The sequence below is a fragment of the Phoenix dactylifera genome, unplaced genomic scaffold, assembly GCF_009389715.1.
Source record: "Phoenix dactylifera cultivar Barhee BC4 unplaced genomic scaffold, palm_55x_up_171113_PBpolish2nd_filt_p 000007F, whole genome shotgun sequence".
Classification (NCBI taxonomy): Eukaryota; Viridiplantae; Streptophyta; class Magnoliopsida; order Arecales; family Arecaceae; genus Phoenix; species Phoenix dactylifera.
In genome coordinates, this window is record NW_024067666.1 from 1081511 (window position 1) to 1105465 (window position 23955).

At 39.4% G+C, this 23955-nt stretch overlaps 3 protein-coding genes across 5 annotated transcripts; all 3 read right to left on the reverse strand.

The window, feature by feature from the left end:
* Window positions 1-3596: 3596 nt before the first annotated feature.
* On the reverse strand, window positions 3597-5792 carry LOC108511225 (40S ribosomal protein S29-like). Its single transcript, XM_017842334.3, has 3 exons — window positions 5635-5792; window positions 4575-4674; window positions 3597-3938 (listed from the first exon to the last, which is right to left on the reverse strand). The coding sequence occupies exons 1-3, from the start codon at window positions 5694-5696 to the stop codon at window positions 3930-3932; spliced, it is 171 nt and encodes a 56-aa protein (XP_017697823.1). The 5' UTR covers window positions 5697-5792; the 3' UTR covers window positions 3597-3929.
* A 1102-nt stretch (window positions 5793-6894) lies between these two features.
* LOC103705346 lies at window positions 6895-9994 on the reverse strand. 3 transcript variants are annotated; one of them, XM_017842321.2, is made up of 4 exons: window positions 9736-9994; window positions 8141-9633; window positions 7376-8056; window positions 6895-7259 (listed from the first exon to the last, which is right to left on the reverse strand). In XM_017842321.2, exons 1-4 carry the CDS (start codon window positions 9863-9865, stop codon window positions 7182-7184), a joined length of 2382 nt encoding a protein of 793 aa, XP_017697810.2. In that variant the 5' UTR covers window positions 9866-9994; the 3' UTR covers window positions 6895-7181. The 3 variants fall into 3 exon arrangements, with proteins under 3 accessions (XP_017697810.2, XP_017697811.2, XP_008787232.2); XM_017842322.2 differs by having other exon boundaries at window positions 7376-7972; window positions 8057-9633; XM_008789010.3 differs by having other exon boundaries at window positions 7376-9633.
* A 5563-nt stretch (window positions 9995-15557) lies between these two features.
* LOC103705345 (riboflavin biosynthesis protein PYRD, chloroplastic) lies at window positions 15558-21267 on the reverse strand. Its single transcript, XM_008789009.3, has 3 exons — window positions 20818-21267; window positions 18220-18518; window positions 15558-16386 (listed from the first exon to the last, which is right to left on the reverse strand). The coding sequence occupies exons 1-3, from the start codon at window positions 21145-21147 to the stop codon at window positions 15795-15797; spliced, it is 1221 nt and encodes a 406-aa protein (XP_008787231.2). The 5' UTR covers window positions 21148-21267; the 3' UTR covers window positions 15558-15794.
* Window positions 21268-23955: the final 2688 nt, after the last annotated feature.

Genomic DNA, 23955 nt, shown 5'->3' on the forward strand with positions numbered 1-23955 from the left:
TTGGGCATATGGCCATAACCAGGTTCGACAGCAAATGCTACCCGTCCATGATACAAATATGCTGATAATTGTAGCCCTCTACAATTAGTTCCAATGTCCGTTAAACATGACGCATGCGTTACATCTATCCACATACCAATGGTATTTTTTGGATCTGTTTTTTATGCTATTTCAAGTTTTTTACCGTGTCTATGCTCATGCGGTGATTTTTTTTTTTTTGAGCTGTTTTTGATTTTATTTCAGGTTTTTCTGTAACCATCAGATCGCCTCCTTTTCAGCCCATATCTCTTCATTGTACAACTTCAATCCATCTTGTTTTTATAGTCAGTTTATCTAATTCATGAACTCTAAATCCAATTCTTATATATATATATATAATGAACTTTCTTCATATCATCTTTTTTGCCAAGCCTTTTTGGGCTAAACAATATTGCAAGTTGATGCTGTTCTGCCAAATTTTCCTTTTCATTTAAATAATACTCCAGAAATACCACTCTATTTTTTGCATCTCTTTAACAATCTCAGAGTTATTTTTGTCTAGTACATCCTATAACTGGTTTCTTTTCAGTTATCTCTTATCCATAATTCTAATTGAGATTCATTTTTGCCATACGTGTCTTATGAATTCTTTGCAATTCTATTGTTTTTCGTGTCTTGATCTGCTATAAAAACTTTCCTCCACAAATCCAATTTAGATTTTTATTTTTTTATTTTTCTAATTCATCACCACCTTATCATCTACAAACAACAAACGTCGCGGTGTGCCTTGAATATCAGCAGTGATTTGTTCTGTCAGATCATAAAAAGATTTCAGCTTGTGACGGCTCTTGAGGTGATCCCATATTAAGGAAAAAGAAATTCTATATACTCTAAATTAGTACTTTGTTGCCTTATTTTTTGTAAGCTTTCTCATCGGCGATCATGTCTCGAATTAGGTATGATTGGTGCAAAGCCGTAAAGAAAGGAATAACTTGACAAATGGTACCTAGATGAACGTACGACAACATCGGATGATTTGTTATTTGTTTTGGGAACAGCAATCATGTAGCACATTTAAGAAGATGGCGTACTAAACTCGGTGGAAGAAATGCACCCACATTTCCCTTCTCAGATTAAGCACATACAAATTGCCTGAAAAAGTTCAATGCGACATCCCAAAAGCAATGGAGAAGAGTGACTAGAAAACTGAAAAAGAATCCTAATTACTAAAGTTGTAAAACAAAGTGGTTCTCCCTGCTATATTTGCAGATAAATTGAATTAAAATAACAAGGATAGAGTGCTCTATGGGATACTACCAAAAGAGCCAGTACTACAAGTATTACGATGCATGTCAATTGCTCCAATATTAAGGATGAACATTGTTGCATGTTAGTGACTTCATAAGGACACTTGGAGTTTAGTTGATTCTCGAGGACATCCCTACTTATCGCTGTGGCAAAACCTAACGTTTTTTTTTCCTACATTATATCTAGGGATGAATAAAATTTGAAATGATGAAGATAGACTGCTCTGTAGGTTACCTTGCAAAGAGCCGGTACTAAAAACTAAGCAATGCATAGCAGGAGCTTCTGTATGAGGATATATATCTTCGCATAAGAGCTAGTACTTATAAGGACAATTGATATTTAGTGTGATTCTCGAGGACATCCATAATTACAGTAGTGATAGAACAGACTGGTTTTCCATACTATATCTGCAATTGAAGTAAATGAAAGTATAGAGGAATAGAGCACTCAATGGATTACTATCGAAAGAGTCGGTACCACAAACTGATGCTTGTTAATGGCTCCTATATGACGATGAATGTCATTACATGTTAGTCATTTCGTACAAAGACGCTTGATGTTTAGATTATACTCAAGGTCTTTACTTATTATAGTCACAAAAAAGAATGGTTTTATATATTACATCTGCAAATGAATTAAATGAAAGTGACGATAATAGAGCGTGCTTTACTTTGAAAGAGGTAGTACCAAAAGGTAAATGATGTATGTTAATAACAACAAACAATGAGCATACAGTACGAGTCTCATTAGGTAAACTCAAGGGACCTATGACAACAAATTTTATGATCACAAGGAAAAAAGTATGCAAATACAAAGCTCGTGGGGATTGCTATGTAAAAAACCCTTAGTTCTAAGTTATGCCAATTGATGAAAAACTTCGTCATCTATTGATGAACATTACATTGCTCTTCCATCTTCACAACTCTCACAAGCACACGTCTTATTCTTTTTTATCCTCCAACAGGATTGGAACCCTTCATCAAATACTAATTACGATTATGTTACGAAAAGTAGATAGTAACCTACATATGTGCAATGGGAAAAAAAAAAAAAAGCTTTTGGAAAAAGCAGTGTTTCTAAAAAAGATGCAAGGACCAGCAGGAAGAACATAAAAAGATAGTCATGCTTGGTACATCCACAAAAACAAGGCACATATTGGAACAAATTTCATCCAAATAGTTTTTAGGTTCGGGCAACAATAAAGCAATAGAGGACTGTCATTGAACATCATGGTTTGCAAGACTCCATGGGCTTAAACGCCATCAGCTGGTTGGCATTTCTCTACCAACCCTGATGGCGAGACGCTCCAATGTATTTCCTAAAAAAAAACAGAAGAAAATAGAAGACCACAAGGGATTCAAAAAAGCAGAATAGCTTTGCCAAGTTGTTTTCGCTCTTCAAACTGCTGCATATACTCAACCACGAACTGGTTATTCTAATCTGACTTGGTCTAGTTGCTCTCATTTACTACCATTTTAGTTTACGTCGCTTGCCGTACATAGCATTCCCAGTAATTTTATTCGAAAGCTGGTACTACCATATTAAAGAACTTGGACCCCTCAAATATTTTTTCCCTGCATTGAAGTTGTTTGGACCAAATTTGGCACTCGACACTGTCAATGGAAATACAATTTTGAGACCATCGAAGATTTGTGCTCTCAAAGTTCACTCGGCCCATTGCTTCACGAAACAAACTTTGAAGCTTACCAAACACACGGAAATGATTTGACCAGCTTACGATACGTATATGGATCGGCCTCGAATGATTCTATCATGCGTTTGTCTCGGTATCTTTTGTAGCCAGGTATAAGAACTACTTCGGGCAGCTCACTAGGACTATTTCATGTGATTTGCCACGAAGCACATTGTATCTGCAGGTCCACTAAAGCAAACGCATCGAATCTGATTGCAACCACTTTAAATCAGGAGAAGAATTTTACCGAGCCACCAGAAGCTGTTTGAATCCATGCTGCCAATTCACAAGTTGAGTACGTATGACATGCATTCCAACTTGAGGAATATTAAGGGTTCCATCAAAGATTTGATTGAAAACTACGATCACGGTTAAGACCATGATCATTTTCAGAGACCCATTATACCACTTGACCATATTAGACTACTAAGATGATATGGATAGGCGAGTAATGGACAAGTCATTCGTGAGAAGCTCAGTCTTGGCCCTCTTGGGTCAGTCAAAAGGTCCGATGATAATCTTTCTTCTATTGGATGAGGCAAGCTCAAGATCGATCCACTACCACCCCAGCAATGTCAGTCCTTTTAACACTACATAATTATTAAACAAAAAAAAGGCTTGGAACAGTAAGTAAATTTCACAAAGCTACCAAATTACCATATGCTGACAACATATGAAATCAGGAAGAGGAACCATCACATTTAAATGAAAACTCTGCAGATTCTACCAAATCCAGGAGAGAGAGAGAGAGAGAGAGAGAGAGAGAGAGGGAGAGAGGGAGGGGGGGGGGGGGGGGGGGGGCGGAGCAACAAACTTCAATAATTACTTTCAAGGAACCACAATGTCTTCATTAACCATCATACTTAAGAAACTAACAAGCAATTCAATGGGAAACCATAGCCGCGATTCTTCTTCCTCTATTGCCTGTCCCAGGCATGCTTTCTTCTTCTCAACGATACTGAAGTGACAACAAATATCGGTTAGACACTTGCAATACTCAAACAACATAATAAGTGAACTAATAATACCGAACATAATAACACACTTGCCTAGCTAGTGGTATATCAATTGCACAAGATTACGGTCAAAAAAGAATTAAGCTCATAAAGAATAACTAGCCTGAATCAGGATTCACTCCAGTATGTTGAAGTATATAACAGAAAGGGCATGAGATCCAATACACAGTCACAAACATGCATGATAGAATTAGAGTTTAGCAAACCTAAACAAGTTCAAAGTGTAGGCCAAGGAAAAAAAAAAGCTAACAAATGAAGAAAACAATAACTCATAAAAAAAGGGCAAGAGTTTATATGAGAAGACCTCTAAAAAGTAATGAAGAAATTTAAAGTGCTATTTCAGAAAGCATCAATGCCATACCCAGAAAAATAAGTAGCAGGGTATGTTTATAAATGGCTTTTAGTCTTTTTTTAGGTAGAATGCACCAAATGGATAAAACTTAAAAACTAACAGAACCATCATCTTGTTGTAACTAAAATCTATGACCCAACAAGTCAAGAACCAAATGGGAGAGATGCAATATCCATCTACCCAATGTTCAAACTTTGACACCAACCCCACATTCAAAATTATATACCTTGATGAAGCCAATCTCCTTGGAGTTGCTGCGGAAGCACTGCCTGCAACACATGAGCCCATACTTCCGAATCAAACCATGTGGATTGCCACACACGCGGCTGCAAGATACAAGTACAAGGTTGGTTATAGCAAGAAAATGCTGGCAACAAATAGAAGAAAAACAACAAACTTATCCATTAACAATCTTCCATGCGTTAAATGAACAACAACGAAGCACATAGCTTATTTTAGGGACACTACCCCTCTAATATAACAAATACATCAGGAACGTTGTGAAGACATCCACAAAAGACGATTTAAGCATTAAAAGGGGAAAACAAGGCTTTCATCAAATTTTTGGTAAAATGTGCATGATTAACCAATAAAACAGGAAAGGTTAGCATAGACATCTGCTGTCTGCTTTAATCACTTATTTTAAGGACAATTAGCTGCATCAGAGCATAGGATAACCAAAACAAGAAGATTTAAAGAGGATAAAAAGGTTGACGATGGCAGCTATACCAGAGTACATGAATAATCTATAAAATAGGATATATTCAGATCATGTATATTTCTGATCAAGACTTCAGCTCGTACAAAATAAAATTTTGGCATACAAAAACAAAAAAGCAAGATAACATATATACTGTTATATACCCCAATGATTTTACAAAAAATCTACAGTCCAAGGCATCACAAATATACTGTTATATACCCCAAACGTCCCCCGGAGGAAAAAAATCTTCTTGATCACGAAGGATTCGGAATGATGTATGTTTGATACTGGAAATCCTAATGGCCTCTTGCTCTTATTATAATCTTTCAATCCCTCGAGATTCGAACTCAAAAAGAAAAAAAACAAATCAAGCTAGTATTTCCCAAAATCATGTAGCTAACCGATATAAATTGCTATCAAGAATATCTCAGATTGAAGCACCTAGATTACAAAGAGAATCAAAATTTCACGAAAAAACGCAGCCAAAGAAATCAAAAACTAAATCGCTAAACAAAGCAACAAGATCAAAGAAAACAAAGAGTCGAAGAAGATTAGCGACATTAGGAAACAAGAAGGATCATACCAAGCCCTGGATCCAGGGCCGTAGTTCTTAGGATGGGAGTTCCAAACGTTGGAGTGACCCATCTTCGCTGGTATCGAAGGCAGACGACTCGAAAAACCCAAACCCTAGCTTTCGGTGGCGAGAACCCGAGGGTACGCGGAGCCGGTATTTATTATTCCTGGAATTATAAATCGCCTTTGATCACACAGCCGCGACTCATCTACGCCGTCCAACTGATGGACTTAAGGTGATGTTACCAATCACCCGAGCCGACCCAGCCTAGACCCGACCTGTTGGGTTCGCGGGTCGGGTACGGGTGAGCTGACCCGACCCACCAGCAAGTCCGGCCGGGTCAGGTCAAGATTTGGACATAGAGGAAAATGTAGAAAGAAACTGATTATTTTCAGAAATATATAAGTATAGTTTTAGAAATAAAATATGAGCCACAGATTTCGGTATTGTATTTTTGAAAACAAATTTGAGTTGTGATCTAAATATAAATAGTTTTTACTTGTGCAATTAGCAGTTCAAAACAATCAAAATGGATTATTATATATTCATGTCATAAAAAGCCAAGGACTAAATGTGCTTGACCGCCAAACAAACCAGCAAGTCAATTAGAGCCATGCGTGCTGATATTGGGTCAAATTTGAGTTAGGTAGATCCCTTCAGGTGAAATATGGCTTCCAACCCTAATTATTTGGGTTCGATGGGCCATAATATGCAGGTATTATAAAATAGATTTTAATTAAATTTGATTAGAGGGAGAAAAAATTAGTAAGCTTTATATATGGTCTATAGTTGTGATCCTATTAACTAAAAGAAAATGACATAAACTGGTATATATTCAAAAGAGGATTTAATTTTTACTGGTTATTTGAAAGATGCATTGGAATGGCATAAAATAGAAAATAAAAAAGAGAGGAATGCTCGTTCCTGAAGTAATCATAGGCCCCAAGCCGCATCACCTCCAATTCAGGCTATGGGTCTTGTGCTCCTTTTTCTCTGCAGTAAATCTTTCACCAAGGTTTGTATTTCTTCCTAGCTACGACTTGTTATTTTCTAATTTTTTTTAGATGTATTCATACTAGAATTATATGCCTCAGTGTATGTGTATATATATATATATATATCCTCCAAAGAGTCTCCATCTCTTTCTTTACCACATGTCTAGGTTCCTTATTTTACGCATTATCCTTTAACATCCGACTATTATGTCAGGTTCCACTTCACATATATCTGTCATGAGCATAACACAGCATAGTCAAATGAACATGTTGCTCTCATATGAATTTAGATAGTTATGCACTGTAACAAGAGGCCCCCCTAAACAGTTCTCTTCATGCACACATGAGGCAACAGCACATAAATAGACTTGAGAAAATGGGGAAAGTATATGAGATTAATTGTTAATAAAAAAGAACAGCACAAAGCTGTTATTAATTCATTGAACACTTCCTACACTACCTTCACACAACTGATTAAATAAAATGAAGCTAAACAGTACGTGGAACTGAAACACATCAGATGAGATTAATAAACAGTTAGAGTAAGGCTTCATATTCTCCTCATGGAGATCTAATTTGATTCCTTATCCTGCTTGATCGCCTAACTGGAGTCATAGCCTCTTCTTCATCTCTAGATCCCTATGTACACATAAAAAAAACGCAGTTTAAAGTCAGTATCATTTTTTTTGAAGTACAGTAAAAGCAAGCACATTGCATCTCAGCCATAAAACAAGAAGAAAATAATAATCTCTTACCTTCTTAGCAGAGAGTTTCTCATAAGTGGTGAAACTTCCATAAGAGGAGGATGATACCGCAGAATCCCTCCTCAGCTTTCTCTCGTTGCTCAGATTCTCTTCCTCGTTGGCTCTCTTTGTCCTGCCCCGGCCAGAGAATGAGCTGTTGCACAGACTAGTGCTCACTTCTGAAGGACCAGAGTCACCAACCATCTCAACATCCACTGGAGATTGATAATAAGATCTTCTTTTATTGTTCTCACTGCTACCAGAAATTGATGTAGAGATCAATTTATTGGGTGGTGGAAGCTTCGCAAGCGTCGCCACTGTAGCAGTATGCTTGTGCTTCATATGCAGAAAAACCAGGGATGCTGCCAGAACTGCAGCTGCTAAAAATACTCCCAATGCCAATGGCACTGAAAGCTCATATTCGGGTCCATAAATTGTAGAATCTTCTGATTTTGGGCTACTGGAGATTTGATGCTTACTGCCAACTACCGGGTGACCATCAAAATCAGCAGGCTTGGTTTGAGAAGGGAAACTGAAATCACCACCATCTTCTTCACTGTCTACTGTTCCAGTTTCAGTCACAAGATCATGAGAAAGGCAAACATCCACCTCAATATTCTTCTGATCTTCAATGCCTTGAATATTACCTCCTTGTGCCATATCTTTCGTAGCATCCCCTTCAACATTATCCACCTCAATATTCTTCTGATCTTCAATGCCTTGAATATTACCTCCTTGTGCCATATCTTTCGTAGCATCCCCTTCAACATTATCCACCATCTCAAATTCCACAGCATTATTGTCTTCTTTCAGATCTTCCTGAAGCTCAGTAGTTTCAATCTTCTCCTCATCCAATTCCATGATATGTTCTCTCAAATCTTCAGATCGCTTTGTTTCCATCCTCGCTGTCTCATATTCAGCATCATTATCCTGCGCAGCTCCTGAATCCTCCACTTCAATTTTTCTCTCTATTTCATGTCCTTCATGACTCTCTTCTCCCATACTTTTCTTAGGAGCTTGCTCCATCTCAGTTGTCCCAATAAACTGTTCATATTTTTCTAAACCTTCATCTATAACTAAGGCTGTTGTTAAGTTAGCTACATAAAGCAAACTAAATTCCTCTTCTTTCGGAAGAGAAGCCACAGTAGTATAATAAGAAAATGAATTAATTGACCATTTTCCCAAGCTCCTAGTTAGTTCTTGGAGATTCATACTAGAAGCAGTCAAGTGGTTTCTAAAAGGCAGAACCTCAAAAAACCATAATGCTGGGGCTTTCGATACGGAAGAAGCAGAAGTAGAAGATAAGATCGGAGAATCAGATGAGGGGACAAGAAGGAATGGGATGAGCAGAACCAGAAGAAGGGCAATGAACTTAAATTTTACGAAAGAGCGAGATTTAGTATGTTTGCCATTTGAATCGGGTATGAATTCAGTTTCAGAAACAAGGGTTGCATCAGTAGCTCTCATAACTTCCACCTCATTGGAAGAAGACACTTCCTCGGAATCCTTTTGCGAGTCAGAAGATTGTACTTCCTCAGTCCGACTGGAGGTGGCCTCACAGCTTTCAGAGGGAAAGCTATCCTCAAGTTGCTTCCCATCTCCTATATCAAGCAAATGACCTTCTTTGCTGAGGTAGTGCTCAATCCTATGGTTGGGTCTGTAACGAAGAAACTGAGGTCTTGGGGAGAGGTAATTGGTTTTGGGATCATAAGGAGGCAGGGATGGATCGGCATCCAGGGGAGCGATAGCTGGTGAAGGAGAAAAGGAGGAAGCTATGACAGGCTGCAGGTTCTTGACTTCAAGGTCTACCTTCGTGGAGCCCGCGCCATCCGAGACTTCCTGGAAACCGAAAGCCGTTTCAGATTTCGGCACGGAATCCTTCGAACCCAGTTCCTCGGATGGAACTTTGGAAAAATTTGCAGCATCATGGTGGAGGGTATGAGGGGCACAACCCAGTTGAGGTTTCGAGACAACCTCCTCCATTGCAAGAGATTCATGTGGATCAGAAACTGAAGTAAGAGAAGACCTGACGACCTCGTTCCTCTCTGCGAGGATTCTCCTTTTCGGGGATGCAGCGATGGCCTTGGAAGTGGTAGAAATTGTCGGGGCCATGAAGTTCTTGACACCCTTCAAACAAGGCATTACAGGGGATCTCACCCTGGCTGTCTTTGAGCAGTTCAGGTCCCTTTCATTCTCCTTTTGCTCAAAGGAAGAACGCGGAGATGAAGGCACAGCCCCGGACTTGGATCCTGAATTCCTCTGAGGTACATCTATGAAGGGAAATCACAAATAAAATCAACGCCGGGAATTTTCGAAGGAAGGATACAAAGAAAATCTTCAAGAAGAGTAGTCTTTAAAGAAGTGCTCTTTACCTGAGGGATTCGAAGCTTTGAATGGATTAGAGTTTGTGCTCTTTCTGATGCTGCTGCCGCTGCTATCTGGGGTTTTGGGGTTGAGGTTTAGGGGCCTGGATGGATTAGGAGAGAGACATCTGGTTGCCATGGCTGAAGTTGTCCCACCGGAATTGGAGATTTGCTGGCTTCTACTTTGAACTGGGGAGCGAAGGAGAGTTAATGGAAATAAATCACTGATGGGATGCGGAGAGGAAGGGCGTAGAAATGGAAAGCTATCGGGTGCAACGGCTAGTTTTTCTTTTCTTTTTTAAAACCATTGACCGTTGGGGCCTGGTTCTTGGGTTTAATTCAGCCGGATGAATCCGAACGTTACTATTTGACCGTTGAGGTTGATCGTCGCACGGAAGCAACTGCATGGTGCCCGCAGAGTTGTTCTCGTACGGGAGTCCTTCCAAGTCCAATATATTACAAAACACAATAATAATAATAATTTTTTTTAAGCCGGAAATATCATATCTTTTTAGCATAAATACATCTACAAAAATTAGAAAAAAAAAGTGACGAAAAAGGGTTAGAGTAGACTCGTAGTTTTCATAAAGCTAACCGTCGGAGTGCTATACAACAAATGAGACGACCCAATTAGCTGCGATGTTCGCCTCTTGGTAAGCATCAGTAACTTGAAAAGGCATACAGTCTCTCACGAGATCTCTGATGTTCTGTAGCAGCGGGTGCTCGTCTCATGCTCTCATGTAGCCCTGGATCCACCTGATTATAGTAACTAAGTCACCTTCTAAATGGATGCGCTCAGACCCTAATTTGATTCGTGCATAAATGATCCCATCCCAAGCAGCTGTGAGCTTGGCTTTAGAAACAGAAATATCATAGAGTCGGCTCCTCTCTACTGCGATCAGTTTGGAGTCGACGTCCCTAATTACAAACCCAGCACCTCTTCAACCTTCCTCCTCAAGCACACTCCCACAAAGTTTACCTTGAGAAAGCTCGAGGATGGAGGCTCCCAAGAGACGAGAATCGTCTGAGTCGCTCCAAGAGCTAAGTGGGGGCTCTAGATGCCGCTAGCTATCCCAGATCCTCCTTACAGCTTGATTTTGAGTAAACTCTTATGCTAAAATAATCTCCGTAGTAGCCACGGTCCTCAAACTTTACCTTTTTCCTTAAAAGGTTCTGGCATTCCTATCCAGCCATGTGTGATATGCAACATAGGCGGCAATGACACCCCAATATCCCATGATCGGTCTGTTGGTTGATCCATTCAAGTAATCAACAAAAGATGCAACCGAGGATGGAGACTACAAGAAACCCTAGTTGCCACCTACCACACTTAAGCTACTTTCAGACAACTGAACAGCACGTGCTCAATGACCTCCTCTTCCTTCTAGCACCAGTCACAAGTGGGGTGGAGACTCACACCCCATATGCTCAAAACTCCCCTCGTTGGGAGGCAACCCCACGCTATCTTCTAAAGGAATAAAGCTATTCACGGGTGAACATAGAGCCTCCACAGCCAGCCGCTATCCAACGAATGAGGTGTTTCAACTTTGTACAGCTCCCCAAGATAGCTAACTCTCACCCTAGATCTGCAAGTCGAGCTCCATGTCCTGTTGTAAGCTCCTCCCCTTCGAGGCATCGAAATAGCTAGGATCTGCTTCACTAACTGATCCCCAAAAAGGCTCCAGACCCGTACAACATCCCATCTTCTTTCACATGGCCTAAATAGGTCGCACACTCTTAAGGCCCAAGCTCTCCACATCGACCATGGTGGGCCATGATCGAATAGAAATATCCGACAGACAAGAATCGTTGACCACATTAATCGATTGGCCATCTCTAACTGTCCACCGGATTCGGGCCATCACCTCTGGGGCACGAGAGAACATCTTTCACCAAATGAAAGAGCTGGGACGATCAACCTGGAAGTCAAACGCCAAGTCTGGTCTACATACTTGGCCCTCATCAGGAAGCTCCACAGGCTGTCCGGCTCAAGCAAGAATTGAGCAATATATTTGGCTGCCATCACCTCCTTCCTCGTTAACAGAGAGCACATACCCAGACCCCCAAGGTCTCGAAGCTGACAAACCACCTCCCAAGCGATAAGATGAAATCCCATCGTGCGCACCCCATATGAAGTTCTTGAATAACTGCTCCACCTTCACTAGTGCAGCCCTGGGCATAGCTATGTGAGTCAGCAGATAGGCCAGGACTGAGTCACTCTATCCATCATGGAGAGTGCTCTCACCTGCCACCCTTTCAGCCTATGCCTTACTCGATCTCGCGGCACTCCGTTGTCCATAATCTCCTCCCAGTAATAGATACAGGTATCTCTAGTTGTGAACCTGCTCCTCCATACCTAGGATTTTCCAGTTGCCAATCTTGAGATGCTGCTTGGTCTTTGGACTGAAGAGGACATTGGATTTGGATAAATTGGCCAGCTGATCAGAAGCAATGCACGGCGATTCTTTTCTTTTTTATTTGGATAATAGCCCTTCAAAATTCTCCTGTATTTTTTGCTAAAAGTAAGAGCACCACGATTCTTTTCTTTTTTATTTTTTCCTTTGGCTATCAAGAACGCTGCTTTGTTCTAGCGTTGGCTGCCAAATTAGGGGTATAATTTGAGCTGAGCTTGATTGAACTTAGATATGATCCAGGTTGGTTTGAAAATAATTTTTAACTTGAATACTTGGATCAAACTTAATTTGTCTACTATTATTTTGAGCTCAATTCAAACTTAATTTTGAACGAGCTGAATATAAACTTAATTGATTTGCTCGATAATCCTAACGAGCATAAGCAATTTAAGGATAAATCAAACAGTTAAGTTGAAACATAACTTGATTCAAGCTTGATTTAATTTTTTCCAAAGATAAACATAGTAAATTGACTAAAGCTTTAATCCAGCAATATACTTCCTACACATTATATAAAGGGATTAACTTCAGCATTTTTTTTTATTTTGATAATTTTAAAGTAAATTAATACTTCACCGTCTAACTAAAAAGGGGTTAGAAAAAAAAAAGAATTATCCATTTCAGCCGGCTACCACTTCTAGAGATAAAGGTATAGATAAAGATCAACATGTTAAGAGATAAACAGATCCACTTTTAGCAGGTTATCAATTCTAGAGAGACTGAAATTTAGATTTCTAAAGAGATAAGGAGCAGAATAAAAACAAGAGAAAGTGAGAGCCAAACAATTTGGGAGGCAAACAAGTGTGGGTGCTGGGTGCAAATAGGCTTTTGAAGTTATATTTTTCAAAAGAGTTTAAATGTCTTCTCAAGGTATAAAAATATTCATAGATGTCAAAATTTTAATTCTAATTTTTGGTTCACTAGAAGTTCTTTATTTATTTATTTATTTATTTATTTATTTGCTTTAACGGGTTCTTCATACAACGCGTGTACGAATACACCCAAGAAAATCAAAATACACAATCTCACGGAGTGCCAGTGGCATCTCCCTCTCTCTTATCCACAGGGCGTATCCTGAGTGGTGGGCCGTGTATGTAGCCACCCAGTCAGCCGCCCCATTGGCCTCTCTGAATACATGCTTGGCCTCAAAGGCCACACCATCCCTCACCATCATCCCAATGTCCCGGATCAGAGGGTGGTCTGTGCTCTCACCACTCGGTTCCCGCCGAATCCACCCAATAATTGTAGCCGAATCGCTCTCCAAGATGATCGAGCTGGCCCGCAACACTTACTGCATATGGCGAAGACCGGCCTAGCAGCTCGCAACTCCGCCTCTGGAACTGATATGTCGAACAACCGGCAACCGCCCGCTGTCACTACCCTGGAATGAGGGTCTCGTATAACAAAGCATGCCCCGCCTTGCGTACCTCCATCCAACACCGACCCGTCAAAGTTGACCTTAAGGAAGCTCGGAGGTGGGGGCTTTCCAGTAAAAAACACCGTCCGAGGAACTGCCTGAGCAGAGAAGGAACCTCAGGTGTTCCGAGCTATCAAGGGTGTATCTGAAGGGATGGTGAGTCTAGACTCCATCGTCAGTGCTCGAGCAGACTCCGCAACAAACCTCGACGACATTCTGCGCTTGCCGAAGGTGCGAGCGTTCCTTGCCAGTCAGATCTGATGGGCTGTGCAAATCGCTCTGATGGCCTCCTGACATGTCCTGGGACTGGCCAACCACTGTCGTATCATCTATAGGAAAAGTCGTCGCTCACGCCACGCCTCCTCCGGGACCCCTGTCTACTGCCATGTCGACCTCGCCCAAGTGCACTGGAATAGCATATGGTCCACAGACTCCTCTGCATCGCAAGCCCCGTACTCTGCAGGGATCCCCAAACCACGCCTACTCAGCACTGCTCTCGTCGGAAGGCAGTCCCACGTCACCTTCCATAAGGAAAGTGCTGCCCTCGGGTGGAGCCCAGACCTCTAAATCCAGGCGCAGTCCGATCCCCGCTCATGCTCTCGCTGGATAACCCGGGATAGATCACCCAGCCTGACACTGGCCCTGCATGAGGTGCCCCAAACCCTGACGTCTGGCCTCTCACATCTTGGTACTGGAAGGGATCGGATCCTCTCAGCAAGATGTACCCCGAACAATTGATGTAGTCTGGCCTAGTCCCACTCTGCCTTCCCTGGTGCTAGGAAGTCGCACATCCGGAGCCCCTCTGTCGCCTCAGTATCCACCATAGTCGGCCAGCATTTTAAAGGAAAAGCATCCACCCATGGATCACCAGTCACATCGATGCTCCGTCCATCGCCTATCAGCCACCTGGTGTTTGCCGACACAGTCGGCAAGTACCTCCCAATCTCGCGTCACATAAAGGAGATTCTGCGGCTACTCTGTGCCACTAGAAGTTCTTTATTAACTAAGGAAATATAAACATTCTTCACCAACCAAAATATATTTATCTAGATATAATTTAGATAATTTAAATAAAATACTAAAACATTATAAGCATTTATTTGGTTAATTAATATCCTCAAACAAGTTTTATCGCAAGTATACCCCAATCTTAGCCTCAGAAAGTATAGATATGCGCTTGTCTTTCTCTTCCCTTAAACATGAGTGGTCATTGTTTGGAGCGAAAACAATGAAATTGAGCAGAAGGGATAACTTAAAATTTTAAAATTATAATCAGCAATAAGTGGAGGCTATAATTGAGGGAATCAAACTTGGGGTAACGAATAAAAAATAATGGTCCATTTCTTTTATTCAAAAAAAAACATATAGCTTATTGACATCTCACTTCCTCTCCTTAGTAATGAAATTAGCTGCCTTCCAGATTTGATAACCTATGCGAAATACTTGTTGAGACCTGTAGAAAATGCTTTAATTTAGTAATTTTGAGATCAGGTTATCTCGTTAAATACTTTATGAATCTTTCTTCCTAAAAGAATGTGAATGAATCTTACCAGAAAACAAAAGAATGTGAATGAAAAAGTACAACAGCCAAATGTTCCACTGCCTCAAAGCAATCAGAGGGAAGGAAACTTCATCACAAGCCAGACAATCTGAAGACCAGAAGAGTCAAGGCAATGGCTCTACATTCACTGCATCGGTGCCACACAAAAGCTGCTTCTATAGTTTTACAGGAATAGAGATCATTCTGAGATTATAGTAGCAGTTGCATAAGATGAATTTTACTGATATTGATCCAAAATGGAAAAAATCAATCCTCCAATACCTTCATCAAGGTGTTGGTATGATAAAGGTTCACCTGTAAATGAGTTGGAGGTGTTTAGACTTCTCATGTCAATGGAGGCATTTAGCAGCCATATATATGTCATTTCTATGTCTAGACTTCTTTGGTTAGTTCTGTCTTACATTAACAAACAGGAAGTGCTTGAAAGCTAGGATCAGGATGCAAATCAAAATTTGTAATTTAATTCGATGGGAGTAAATGACTGTTTTTTTCTTTTTTTGTGCTCGCAATGCAATTAAAAATAGCACCTTGTTGGCCATGGCCATATGCATAAAATTAGCATAGGATGCCCAATATCCTATTAAATGACCTAACATCTCAAAAGCTCCATATAGTTTGACATGGCGATGGAGTTAACAATGCCGGAAAAAAAAATGCGGAATGCACCCCACTGAAACTACAATATATATCCCTCTACCACAACATTCTCATTTTCGGTCCTTGTTTCCAAGTCCCTCAATCTAAATGATTTCCTACCAAATGCCAAAAAGGCCTCTTCACCTCTACACCAAATTGGGCAGACTTCCATCACAACCTTCTGCACCAAGTGCTCATCAAGAACATCATCAAGAAGTTCTTTAAGGACTTCATTATCTTCTCTGATATCTAGTAAAACACTGCATAATCCCTGATGGGCACAATAATCTAGAATTGAACTCAAGCTCATCTGTTCAAGGACAACTATTTTGACATCTTCCAATTTAGGCTCCACAGTAATGGTTTTCTCTGCCAAGACCACTAGCTTACCTGCAGATTCTGTGGTGAGAGCAGGAAGGTGTAACGAATTTACTCCCCTTGCAATAATAATACGGAGAGGTTGAGTGGCTCCAGTCTCATGTGATGTTGGTAAGCTGAAGGTTTTGGGAAACAAATTGCTGGAAATTACAACCCCATCATATTCTTTCAGTAACTTTGAGTAATATCCACCTGATTCTTCTGCTCCTGGTCCAAGCTGATTTAAAACTCTCCCGTTGAATGAAAGAGAATACCTGCAATTCATATAGACATAAAAGATACATATATATATATATATCTGTAAACCATAAACGGAAAAGCATAGCTGCAAAAATTATCAGCTCTGTTTTAAAAAGGTCTATGCTGATGCGCATGTGGTTGCATATGTCTATGCAACCCCCCGACTACCACAAAGAAAAGTCTAGGCTACCTATGTATGTAAGTGAACCACATGATGAGACAACAAATGACTTGCATAAGTCCAAGCCCCCCAATATGCAGCCCTCCACATCCTCTATCGTTTTTCTGTTTTCCGTGAATTTTCACTGAGCTATTTCAAATATCTGTACTCTTTTTGTTCGCTATTATAAATCTATTTAATTTTTTAATATTCTAAATAGACACCACACAGGCACCAAATTAAGAGTGGCTGCATATCACTTTGGCACCATGCAAGACCTCGACCACCTGCATACTGGAGCCGCATTGTGAAACCTTTTAACCGAGTCCATGCCATTTAATTTCATTTTCATCAGCCTAGCAGTTTTCAACAACTGCAAATGATTACACAGCATGATGCGATCAGAATGGAACATTACTAAAGGCAAACTGTGATTGTTCTACAAGAACAAATAGCCAAGAAATATAAAGAGACCCCACCTATCATGCCACTCGGTGAATATCAATATAAACTTTGGAGTTGACATTATCTACCTTCAGGGACACTCATATGTATAGAGAAGCCAATGAGTATGCTGAATGGTCAACCAAACAAGGTTTAATATAGGGCTGAATAATTATCATAAATAGGTTAATAGCTATCTTTTGATTTTGAGGGATTTGGCCTTGCCTAGGTCCCTGCTTGTATTTTCTCGAGAGGTTAAAAAAATCTCTTCAACAAAAAAGAAAGAATATAAATATAATCTAGATGTATCAAACTTTCTGGTTGAAACAGCGCTTAACAGATAGATACAATCACGGTTTCGTAGCATATTTTCTGGACTGTTGGGCTAGTTCTTTCTTTCTATTATTTAAGAAACATAAAGAACAATACTCTACTTTGGTGTGTTCAGATCGTTGTGCATTCACCACGAGTGAGAGACATGTCTCAAGTGTATTTTCTCCCTTATCCAATGATTTATAATGCGGACAAAAGACCTTTTTTCTTTTTTCTTTCTATGGACCAGGGTTCCTTGATATCAGAGATCATATATCTATGTCAATTTTTGTCCAATAATTGAGATTAACAAATTAAGGTTATCTGCTTCTGACAACTGCATTAAGAAAAACAAAAAACAAAACGTGGGTTTGAAATAGATTGACAATCATTTATACGTGAGTAGTGCTTATCTTTAACTTTTTCAAGCATGAACTTCCTGAAATCAATGTTTGATTCCCTTCTGAAGCATGACCTCCTGGAAATAAGGCAGTTATTTTACAGCCCATCAAGTATACCTATAGAGTAGTTTGATAGTGTAGGGTTTCTCGCAAAAGAAAAATACTTGCATATCCAATCTCATTCAGCCTTTTAATAATTTATTTTAAAAAAATATGCCAAACATTGGATAAATTTTAAAAATTTGACCAGTGTGTTTATTATTTGTCTACCGGGTGAAAAGTTCTTATGATTTCATAAAGTTCTGGAGGGCTTTCATAGTACATATATCTATCAAAAGGTTTACATACTTCGTCTGCACATAGATTGTTTCCACCATGTGAAGTTCAATCGTCTAAGAAGTTCTATAAAATAAGAACAGGATGTAAAGAGGACACTGGTTCTGCTATTATGATGCCCATTCATTTTGTCAAGCAAAATAGCCATAGCCATTCTTTCTTTTGAATCAGTGATTGAGGGCTAGTTGCCTTACCTCAAAGTAACAAATGGCCTCCCTGTAACCATTCGATGAATATAAGCCTCATTAAGTTTCCGGCATAGCATTTCCTCCACACCGGTAATAACATCTATCCCTGAACCTCTGAGCCTTTCCACTCCTTTTGAAGCTACAATTGGATTTGGATCCACCATTCCAATAATCACTTTCTTTACCTTTGCACAAATCAGCGCTTCGGTACAAGGAGGGGTCCTTCCATAGTGGTTGCAGGGTTCAAGGCTCACATATGCTGTTGCATTTTCTGCCAAATCTCCGGCATCTTTCACTGCAAAAACCTGCAAATATCAAATATAACTTCATGTATGTTGATTCAGCAGTGCAATTAGTTGCGCAATTTCTATGATGAAACTTTGGCACCAACCGTTAACCTTTTGCATCTAACTGGATCCCAGCACATCAACAACATGTGGAAGCTAAAGAACAAAATGGAGAAGAGATGAATGTTGATCCATGATAAGTTTTATTAGATGGCAAAATGCTGATTAATTGCTGTCTTAACTGTGTCAGAAAAGACCCTCCATTTTTTTCTCTAATCTTCTCAATAATAGGAGTGGAAGCAGCAGCACCTGGAAGCCAGTGGCTAGAACTACATTAAAGATACTTGCATTGCATGTCAGAAATGCATTTGGATAACTTGGGCAGAAAGCATGTCAAAGATGCACTTGCCAGTAGGCTACAGCATATAATAGAAGTTGTTCGGTTCCCAACTGTAAATTAGATGGGATCTGCAAAACCATCAAGTTGTGCAGCTAAATGGTGAAGAGATGAATGTTGATGCATGATAAGTTTTATTAGATGGCAAAATGCTGATTAATTGCTGCCTTAACTGTGTCAGAAAAGACCCTCCATGCTGACCTTTTTTTTTTTCTCTAATCCTCTCAATAATAGAGTGGAAGCAGCAGCACCTGGAAGCCAGTGGCTAGAACTACATTAAAGATACTTGCAGTGCATGTTAGAAATGCATTTGGATAACTTGGGCAGAAAGCATGTCAAAGATGCACTTGCCAGTAGGCTACAGTATATACATGTGTTATGAGCTGCACAACTTCATGGCTTTGCAGATCCCATCTAATTTACAGTTGGGAACCGAACAGCATTTAGTAGAGTTTTTGCTGCACATAACACGTATAGGTGCCCTTCACCTGGTGCAAGTGTAAGTCTAGCACTTCTTTTTGACAGATATCGAAGCATGGAACCCATTTTGAGCACCACAAAGGCTTTTTAGCCCAATTTGACTCAATGGATCTTGTTGAATCAACTTATTGTTCTTTTTTCGAGATGGTCAGGCGCTCATCACCCAAATCTTTAGAGTCCAGTAAGTTTAGCCCCATCTTAACTTGGTCTGTTAGATTTCTGTGCCTTAAACCCCTTAAGTTTCAGTGGGCATGAGGGAAAAATGGTCATAGAGAAAACACAACATTCTAAATGCATGAGTAACAGCAGAAAGGAAATTGGACAAATGGCTATAATATGTGCATTTTATCGATCAAAATGTTTCAGTAAATATGATCTAGTGCCATGAGTTACATCTGTATAATGCTGTTAATGATAAGCATATAATGGCTCTATATATTGAAATCAGGAGGAAAAGAAAAATCAATAGAACTTAACATAAGCTTACAATACACATTGACAGATAAATACACTATGAAACTCAAAAAATGTACAAGAGGGAGTCTAATAGGAGGAAAAAGAAGTATAATGCTACTTAATACAAATACAAATATAGTATTTCTGCATGCTATCTCTGATATGGACAAAGTCTTTTACCGGATACCTAGACATGCAGCACATATTAGTCCAGAATCCAGATGTTGAAATATAAAATACTACAAAATACTTATCACATAATAGAAAAGTACTTCGGCAAATAGAACAAAATGACCTCAGTAAAATAGTGGAGAAAATATTGGATCAATTATAGAAGAGCTATGGATCATTAAAGTTCTTCTGTTGTTCCAAATTCTAAACACCAAATAAATTATACACCATAGTTAATAAAAAAACAGTGGCTCAATGCATGAGGTTCCTTCTGCTGCAGGGTATAGGGAGGGCTAGATGTACGCAGCCTTACCCGAACAAGGGGCAAAGCCTGTTTCATGTTTTGAACCTGCGACACCCAAGTTATAATGGAGAAACCTTTTTGTTGTGCCAAGGCTCACCCTCAAATTATACAACAAAATGGACCCACACACACACATAAAAAAAAAAAAACACTCTTCCAATACATAAATATCAACAAATTCTTGCTCAACAGAATAAAAATGAAGATTAAATTACATGACATCAAAGATTACATTTTTCTTAGCTAATAACACTTAAGTATACTAAAATTACTGGAGTAATTATAAATCCAATAGCAGAAAAATGTGAAAATAAATTATATGGGTCACTTTTTCGAATCAAAGATTACATTTTTCTTCGGTAATAACGCATCAGCGAACTAAAGATACAACAATAACTATAAATCCAATAGCAGGAGACAGATAGAATGGAAACAGAACGGACTACGCTATTGCATCTGGGAAAGCACTTAAGAATTAAACAGAGAGGCGAAGGAGAAGTGTGGGATACCTCGGCGTGAGGCTGCCCGGCCTTGGGATGGAACCCTTCGCCAACGATCTCTCCGTCCTTAACGATCACACAGCCGACCATGGGGTTGGGGCTGGTGCACCCAGTTGCTTTCCTCGCCAACTCCACGCACCTCCTCATGTAGAAGGAGTCGTCCCTCCTCTCGCATCTGATACCGATCGAACGGCCGCGATTGCTGCGAGGAATGAAAGGCCAGGAAGTCCTTTTGGGAGGAGGGCGGAGCCCATTGGTTCCGAGATGGAAGCTGGGGGCGCTCTTGGGTTGCGGAGTTTTGGAGGCGAGGAGAGGGCAGAAGACGGAGGAGAGCGCCATCCTTTTTTTCAGAAGGCTGAGGGAAAAGATTTTTTGAGGGTTTTTGGAGGCGGCGCTGAACTTGGCGGGCGGCGATCGGATGCCGGGGTGTCGGTCCGCTGATTAGCCGCGTCAGCAAATACCACCACCGTGGAAAGAGACAGTCTTCCCTCCTCATGTTGGGTTTTTTTTTTTTTTTTTTTTTAATAAACGGAGTTGACAATAGTAAAATAAAAAATTGAAGCCCAAATTTAAGTACTAAACAAGTAGCTGATAGGATGTCTCCGGAGTGGCAAGCCACATAAGCAGCCACCCATTTCGTGGCTCTATTGGCCACTCTAACAATTTTACAAGGCTACTCGAAGTAATATTTTAAATATTTTTTAAAAAATATGTGGGCGTCGATTAAATATGGGAACTGGATGCCACCCACTTGGACACACACGATGAAAGCACTTTCTGGTCCACTGGTACTGAAATAGCGCTGGGGTGACGTACTCATACGTGAATGAGAAACCCAATGAAGGATACCACGGAAGGCCTTCGTCAAACATTTTTAGGTAGAAGGGGGCCTAGTGGAGGCTGCTACGCGGGTGAGGTTTTCTCTCACCCCTCCTATTTTTCACAAAAAAAAATTGTAAATAAAACTTTAAACCATAAAATTTTTTATTTCTTGTTAAAAATTACATTAATAATAATAATAATAATAATAATAATAATAATAATAATAATAATAATAATAATAATAATATAAAGCATATGATAATTTATAAGAAAATAAGGGAAAAATAATAAGGTGAAATATGATCTGGACAAGGTGCTAATTAATCATCCCTCTCTTCCAAGAGAAATATGACCTTGCTAACTAATAAAGCAACCGGATGACTATATTGCCCAAAAATTAATATGAAAAATTTGTCAATAGAGCAAGAAGTTAATGAGAAAAATATTCTAGCTCTCATCCAACCATTACAGCTCTATTTTAGAAAGCTCTTCTTGGGCTCATCATCAACTAGAAAGGCCTCTAGTCCATTGGATGAGACAGCTTCAACAAAAATGGAATCCCATCAGCAAGGCCTAAAGGGACTAGTCGAACAGAATGTTGGGATAGCTGCAGCAAGTCCAGTCTGAAGGTTTCGAAATGAGAAGAGGGGGCTGCACACACTGTGTAGGCCCCAAAACGACTTTGTTGAAGGGATTAAAAACTAAAACTCACACTCGATATGATTAAATAATAAAAATATAATTACAATTTATAGAGACAGACCAGGAAGTCTATTTTACAAGTTGCTTGGTTACATTAAAATGCTTTTCTAACCAGTGGAGTTACCAAGCCTATGCACCATCCTGCCCTGTACATGTATTTGAGCCAAGAAATTGACGTTTCTCCCCCCGCTCATGTATACTTGATATCTTAACCTAGAGGACTTGTTTGATTTATAGAAAGAATTTTTTTCTCGCCGAAATATTTCTTTTAGGAAGCTAATAAGTAGGAATATAATACTTGAGAAAGTGATTTTTGTATATTTAGTTGATTGTGAGAAAGTATCACATTCTAGAGTAGTTTATGTTTAGTTGAGCATCTACTTTTATATAAAAATTGCGTAAAATATCTGTTATATCCTTATTAAAGAGAAAGACCTTATCCTATTCTATCTAAAAGCTTAAGGATATTTTTTGAAAAAAATTATCCAATTTCCAATTGGTGAGAATTGGACTTTTCCATATCCTACATGGTTTTTTCTTTCCCATAAAATATACAAATTTTAATCTCATAGGATAGCTGTTTTTCTACCTCTTTCTTTTAAAAATTCTATCCAAATATGAGGCATCTCTTCATTTTTTTTGTTGACCCAACTTTCCTCCTCCTTTTTCCAGAAACCAAACGAGTTCAAAAAGTTCGAGAGAAACACGTGACCACAACTGCCCCACCTAGGGCGCACTGTGGTCATGTGGTGTAGGAGGAATCAAGGGTTCAATGCTTCTCCTTCCCTCCTACACGCCTCCACCCTCTTTAAAGAAGAGAATGAACAGGATGCCACCTATACTCCATCCAATTTTTCTAACACAATTCACTTAACAAGAGCCTCCCCCTCCCCTAGCTTAATGAGCTATAGATATCGAATAGAATAAATAATTTTTAGTGCTACTGTGTTATGAAAATAAATGCGCAAATACCCATCAAAGGTAAGAAAATATACTTGTAATATAGAAAATGCAGTTAATCCTATTCTGAAACAAAATATTATTGCAAAATTAGTGAATATAACACATGAGGAGCTCAAGTTTTACTTAAAACTAACTTAGTTGATTCAAGCTCAAATTGATTACAAAATGAGTTGAGCTACAACAGAGCCTAGCTTGATAGCTCAATTCCTTTTTCACCCTATTGGTGCTAGTATAGCGGTCTATGAAGTCAATTTGTTTATTAGAATAGACTAACAAAAAAAATACTCCCTTGCATTTTGTATGGAATTGCAAATACTTCCTTGCATATCTAACTGTTGCATTGCTAATCCTACATTTTTCATATTGTTGCAATGTTGTCCACCCTCCTAGTAATTAGGATCAAGGCTCAATGAAGGTACCTACATGAAAGATAATGTGTAGTAGTTGTCTGATATTAACTCTTTCTTCTTTTTGAGGAAAAAAAAATGATATGGACTCAGTTGAGTCCAAGTATCAAAATTCTTGCCAAAAACTAGCCCTAAGTTCTCTTTCAGTCTCTCTCCCTCTCTCTGTCTTTATTTGATTTTCTCTTCTACCCCTTTCTAATAGAAGTGAACTTCTTGCTGATGACGAAGGTGGTGCAGGTTTTCAAGTCCTAGG

Bases quoted from the DNA above. Each gene is read 5' to 3' on its own strand.
- LOC103705346 (XM_008789010.3), bottom strand. From the start codon at position 9,865: ATGGCAACCAGATGTCTCTCTCCTAATCCATCCAGGCCCCTAAACCTC. The intron at 9,634-9,735 runs GTAAAGAGCACT...TTCCCTTCATAG, and splicing joins CAAAGCTTCGAATCCCTCAG to ATGTACCTCAGAGGAATTCA. The intron at 7,260-7,375 runs GTAAGAGATTAT...ATGTGTACATAG, and splicing joins AGAAACTCTCTGCTAAGAAG to GGATCTAGAGATGAAGAAGA.
- LOC103705345 (XM_008789009.3), bottom strand. From the start codon at position 21,147: ATGGCGCTCTCCTCCGTCTTCTGCCCTCTCCTCGCCTCCAAAACTCCG. The intron at 18,519-20,817 runs GTATCCCACACT...TGATATTTGCAG, and splicing joins CCGGGCAGCCTCACGCCGAG to GTTTTTGCAGTGAAAGATGC. The intron at 16,387-18,219 runs GTAAGGCAACTA...TATGAATTGCAG, and splicing joins AGGCCATTTGTTACTTTGAG to GTATTCTCTTTCATTCAACG.
- LOC108511225 (XM_017842334.3), bottom strand. From the start codon at position 5,696: ATGGGTCACTCCAACGTTTGGAACTCCCATCCTAAGAACTACGGCCCT. The intron at 4,675-5,634 runs GTATGATCCTTC...TGTATCTTGCAG, and splicing joins GGCCCTGGATCCAGGGCTTG to CCGCGTGTGTGGCAATCCAC.